The sequence below is a fragment of the Limanda limanda genome, chromosome 18 (genome assembly GCF_963576545.1).
Source record: "Limanda limanda chromosome 18, fLimLim1.1, whole genome shotgun sequence".
NCBI lineage: Eukaryota > Metazoa > Chordata > Actinopteri > Pleuronectiformes > Pleuronectidae > Limanda > Limanda limanda.
This window is the reverse complement of record NC_083653.1, coordinates 10,363,206-10,369,304: the sequence shown is the minus strand read 5'-3', so window position 1 is coordinate 10,369,304 and position 6,099 is coordinate 10,363,206. Positions and strand designations below refer to the sequence as shown.

Here is a 6,099-nt window from a genome sequence, read left to right as displayed (position 1 = left end):
TCTCTCTCTCTCTCTCTCTCTCTCTCTCTCTGTCTCTATGTCTCTCGTTTATATATACATACATTCAAATGATAATAATAATAATAATAATATAGTAATAATAATTATAGTAAAGCAGAAGTGTATACATTTATACCCATACACCTACAAATACATATAGATATATGCATGGATACACACCCATGTACTTATTCACGGACCTAAATTTATCAAAACATTTGCATCCAGGCATACCTGCATGAACATACCTGCATGAACATACCTGCATACTTAAACTGTGTCAATCCAAAGGTAACAAAAAACTTAACCCTGAGGCAACTCACAAATAGCTCCTCATTTCAGGGCAGTGGAAAGATTTAAAACTTTCACCTGTTTCGTTTTCTTTAACATTCTGAGATTTTTTTTATAAAGGATTTCACTGATTTCCCAGGAAACAATTAATTGATCCTGATAGAAGGAGGCATGTGCAATTCTAGAGGATTATTTAGCTAATTATAAAAAAAATGTTACTGGTTAATTATCTTGTCCTGTCCCCTTAACCTGCAACAACCTCTTCTTTCTGCTTTGTCCTTGTACGTACGCTGCACGGTGAACACATCCACACAGCTATAGAAAGCTGAATGTGTATGCCGGGACAATGACTAGGTGAAAGGATAGTGGTTTTCTTTTCAAACCCTGTGTGTGTGTGTGTGTGTGTTTGTGTGTAGTCATGACGCGCAGTGAGTCAGTTCTTCAAATGAAGTTTCCACACAGGGACTAATGCCTACCTTGTCGAGGGGGAGCCACAGAGAAATAACCCAATCAGCCGAATTGATTCGGCACACTTCAGCGCATCCCTCCATCCTTGTCAGTGATTTGGCCTGGCCTTTGAGGGATTCAATGCAGAGATTGACACGCACCGAGCAACAAGCAGTAATTGTTTTTGTCATTTTGTTTAAACATGCGTCGGCCCGACCTAAACATGCAGTCCAGAAATTTAAGACTGTAATCCCCCGGTCAGGGTTTCTTCAGGTCAATGAGAGGAGGGAAGAGGATTTTAATGCTTCACCTGTTGTCTGGTGACGTGAGTTGTGCCATTGATTAAAAACTGTGTGGGTGGCCATTATACCTGACACACACACACACACACACACACACACACACACACACACACACACACACACACACACACACACACCATTCATAAAGGAGCAGGACACCCCTCGCCTAGATCACACCCTGAGGCCTTGAGACTTCATGTGTCTATAAAAAGAGCTCTCCTCCTCTGAGGAGGCAGCAGCAGACCTTCTCCGACTGAGCATTGCATCAGAGCAGCGAAGAGGCAGGAGAGGAGGAGGAGAGAGTGAAGAAGTGGCCGCTCTGAAAGATCTGTGGACAGACGCAAGGAGAAGAGCGAGGAGAGGGAAACATTTGCAAAAGGTAAACATCTATTTGTCTTTGTGTGGTTTGGCTGGATCCAAACCGGGTCTGGTTGGGGTTTTCTCAATGAAGACACTTTCTTTGTCTTTGACTCTTCTGACACTTTCTGAAATGTGCAGCTGCAGATTTTATACATTTCTAAGTCTTTTTTTTGTCAGAAGAGTCATTTGAATTGCCGTCCATTGATATTTGCACCGTTGCAAACAGCGAAAAAGGACTAAGATAACCCTTCAATCACTCTGAATAACAGTGAGGCATGAGGTTTCAATCTATTTTGATTGCAGATTCTTTGAACACAGTGTGTCTGCGGAGAGCAGAGCTCAGCTGAGTGAGTCATACTGTGGAATGAGAGTGGCCAAGAGTTAAGAAAACGATGGCCCACCAAGGAGTAGATCAACGGAGGAGGGAGAAAATGTGAAAAAGGAATTTGATATTTGAAGCAGCGAGGTAGAAAAGTGGGGATGGGATATTTTTTACAGGGGCTTTCCAAAGTCAACATCTAAGGAAGGTTATAAAAACAGCAACTGAGATATTAGGTGGAGGGCGTTTGCCATGAAGTTAAATATTGAATGAATCTTCTCCATCACTTGAGCGTGGAGTTTGAAAAGCGTGCAAGACGTGTGACCACTTCATCCGGCGCCCTTGAGCCGGATGAAACTGTGGAGTCAGGGTTTTTATTACTTCTCAGCAGGGTAGCATAGGCTTCAATAATAAATTCTGGACTTTGAGAAATAAACATTTATCTTCATCGCTTAGGGACCATCTGGAATTTATTGGAGCATAGTAAAAAGGGGGAGGAAACCCTATAAATCAAATAAAAGATTACCTCTTGACCCTTTAATGTCTTAACCAGATCTTGACTCAGTCTTGGTTTTTTCAATCGGTTTAACTGCTGCTTCTTCTTTCAGAAAGACATCTGACAAAGTGCAGTGATCATTCAAATTCATGACTTAGCAGAATCTGCACGAACGTAGGTTGAAGTTGAAACAGTTGAGTTTTCCATCTGAGTTGTTTTGGTTGTTCTGCCGCGCGTTCCTTGTTTACACGAGCCAGTAAAACATCCACAGACAGTAATTGGACAGCACTACGTATACGACGCATTTAATGACAGAAGTGCAGCTTTCACTTTTGTTGACGTACGGAGGGGCCATCCTGCATTTCCAAGGCAAGAGTGGTGAGGTTCCTTCGACCTTTCCGAGTCAAAATTCCGACTCGAGGGAGCTGGGTGGTGCTGGGGACAAGACGAGGGGCGACCTGAACCAACAAAACAAAGGGAATGCAGAGGGCAAAGGTCAGCTGCAACTCGTGGTTTGATGGCACTGATTATTTACTGCAAAAACTGCTGCATCTATTTTAGGGACAGCAAATTGTCTTGTCAGGAGCAGTCAATTGTTGTCACGCTGCACAAATGTTTTTTCCAACACGTCATTCATTGTGTGCCGACAGCTCCAAATTGCTTTTCCTCTTATGCCACGTTTCCCTTTTCCCGTTCCAAAAATGCCCAAAATGCCAAAAATGATCATTGTCTGAGGCCATTGCAATCGGCCGCTTTAACCACTGTGACAGATGCATCGCATTTCCTGTTGCAGCCTCGTAATCAAAGCCACCGTGAGTTTTGCTTGGAGGATTCTAATGTGAAGCAGATGCGTTAGAAGTTGTTGCTATTTACGTTGTCAAGTTGAAACAGTAGAAGGTTGATGTTGTTACTCTGCTGGATTTACATTTTGTTTATTGTATGTGCCGGTGAATGTTACTTGAATCCAGCATCGACCGATAAATCCTGCTATACAGGGAGGTTATTATTGAAAGCAATGGCACAGGTTGTCCAAGGCAGAACAACTATAAATATTGTTAAAGAGTCTGGGCTGATCTCATGAAGATATCAGGATTATATGAGTGAAATATGGGGCTTTAAGTGCCTGTCGTTTTTTTTCTTCCTTTCTCCGACAGTTAATCACGCAACAAAAGACGTCGATCGGAAGCACGTGCCCCTCCCTCCCAATTCCCTTTTCATCACCCCACCTCCCCCGCGGTAAATTTTCAGACGGCCCCTTGTAAGCAGCAAAAGTTATCCAGTCACGACACGCAGCTATAAATCAACAATTTAGATCAAAAGATAGTGCTGAGACATGCCAAGGTGGAGAAGGAATGGGGGAAGGTGTGTTTTCTGTATTTCTGAGAACGAGTAATATTTCAGGGAAGATTAGACGAGTGGGAGAGAGCAAGCAGGGACAGTCCTCCACCAACACATTTCTCAAATTGTGTTTCTCAAGAAAACTTCCTGGATTGTACAGCTCAGTTGTTCAGCTCAAAGAAGCCTCTCTCTCTCTCTCTCTCTCTCCCCCTCTCTCTCATGTTTCTGTCTCCAGGCTGAAGATGGTTGGTCTACGTTGGCTCTTGGTAGCGATGATGGCGTACGCGTGTGTCCCAGGGTTTGGGTCCAAGTGCCTGAAAAGCTCCATCTGCAACAACCTGAGCACCGAGCGAAGGATCCAGGTGAGTCAACCTCCCTCTCTGATGTCACTCAGAAAGGAAACTTTAACCGTGCAGCACATTTCATTCATGGTTCAATGTGCTTTAAAGAAGACGTGGACACAGCAACAACAGCATAGGAAACTCGTTTTGAACTTTATCGGATTGATTCTTGATCCTCAAAACAGCAGTTAGAAGATTTCGGGTTTTTTAAATCAAGATCCATGAGTTATTCTCCCAGAATTAACAGCTGAAAAGATAGAGAAACAATCAACGAGGGACTATTTTGATAATAAACAAGCAAGACAAGACACATATTTAACTTATAATGTGTATTTTCGTTTTCAGTTTTATCTTAAAGAGATGGATTTGTCCCCACATTGATTTTCTCATATACATTGTCAAGGAGTCTATAAGATAAGATGATGAAGAAGATAAGTGTAAATTGGATCTGAATCTTTCTCGTTTGGAAGCTAGTGGAATGAATCTGCATCAAAGTGACAAAATGCTCGATTATGTATCACCATCAACTCTTTCGGCTAATGACTCAACAGAAATGTTCTCGTTTCATCTCTGATTTCCTCCACGCAGAACTGTATTCGCCTCTGCATCCAGAAGATCCAGGCAGAGCTGCCGCAGCTCAATGAATTGGCCCCAAAGATAGACGAGGAAAAAGAACTCTTAATCAGCATGATTCTGGGCATCTTGGCCTCCGGCAAAGACAAGGTACCGGGAGTGACGCCCCACAACAACGAGCGACGCTCTTACTCTATGGAGCATTTCCGCTGGGGGAAACCAAATGGCCGCAAACGTCGGCCCATCAAAGTCTTCACGTCATCCCTGGAGGGAGGAGGCTCCTCTGAGGTCGGCTTCTCCGCTCAGGTTCGCAGGCAGCTCGGTGTTGTTGGGGACGACACGAGCAGCGACCTGAACCAACAAAACAAGGGAATGCAGAGGGCAAAGGTCAAGGCACAGGTGCCGCTGAGCCCGCAGCACAGAAAAGATGGGAGCTATCGCATGAGCCATTTCAGATGGGGCAACCCGTTCACCTCCAAACGTGACGGCAGCCTTTCGAGGCCGCTGGAGGGGAAATCCAAGGCCCATCTGGCTAAGCTCTTGAGGAACATTCTACACAAGGATGTGCAGAGAGGAAAATAGGATGAAAGAAGCAGAACGGCAGGTCCAACAAGTCCGATAGCCGTTGCATGTTATGACCCACAGATATGAATTATTATAATTTACAGGATTTTGTAACAAGGTTTCTTTCATTTAATCTCGATTAAAAATAACGAGTCGTTTTATGTCGACTAAAATGCTATGTTGTAGCCGCTGACCCTTTTGACCTTCTTGACTTGAAGGCTTTTTAATGGGCTTTAATTGTTTATTTGCTTATTTGTTTGTTTGTGGTCGGACATGTCATTACTGATTCAAATGTTTTGAAAAAGGAGCTAAAGGTGAATGTGGAAGACAATGCAGTTACAATGTGGTTTCGTATTTTGTAAATTCATTATAACATTAAAGTTCATTGTGTTCGTGGCAAAAAATAACAGTGATCGTCTGACTCATTTCATTTGAAGACGACAATGAAGGGGTGGACAAGATAGTAGAAACACTTGTCATGTTGGATATCTTCTTTAATGTTTTGTCTGCGAGGAATTGGAGACACGTTTATATACAGTCTACGGCTGTGGTAAATTATTATTCTGATAAACCAAGAAGCCGGTAGCGGAAACACAAACACTGGTGTAAGTTGTGCATCCGGAACCTTGTCTCTCCATCCCTCTAATGGAGAGATGAGGTTCCTCATTCCTCTAATGGAGAGATGAGGGTCCTGTCGTAGATCAACTGCTGTGGAAATATTTGCTGATTGAGGTCTCAAACCGTCTCATCTGTTTGCAGTCCACTCTCTTTTGAGTTCACTTTTCTTCTCAGATTTCCCATGACGCATGGTGACAATCCTCCGCAGTCGTATCTCACAAAATCCACACCAAGTTACACACACACAGTAGATATTCGTCCTCCAAATAAGTCTGTTTTACATTAGGTTCCACGAATGATTCCCTGGGAAATGGATGAAAATGCCAACATATTTTCTCACAATGTTTAATAAGAGGTGAACACAAAATCTCTTTTCCAGACCCTTTGTTCAGATCTCCCCTAAAATGTAATAGTTCTTTTTTGGCCTATGTCCAATCCTTCCATAAAGTT

At 43.0% G+C, this 6,099-nt stretch overlaps 1 protein-coding gene across 1 annotated transcript; it reads left to right on the top strand.

Annotated features, from left to right (window-relative positions):
- The first annotated feature begins 3,795 nt into the window (after positions 1-3,795).
- Positions 3,796-4,952, top strand: LOC133024643 (pro-opiomelanocortin-like). The gene is given in 3 exon segments (XM_061091802.1): positions 3,796-3,915; positions 4,483-4,912; positions 4,915-4,952. Coding segments are annotated over 3 exon segments (588 nt in total).
- The last annotated feature ends 1,147 nt before the right edge of the window (positions 4,953-6,099 follow it).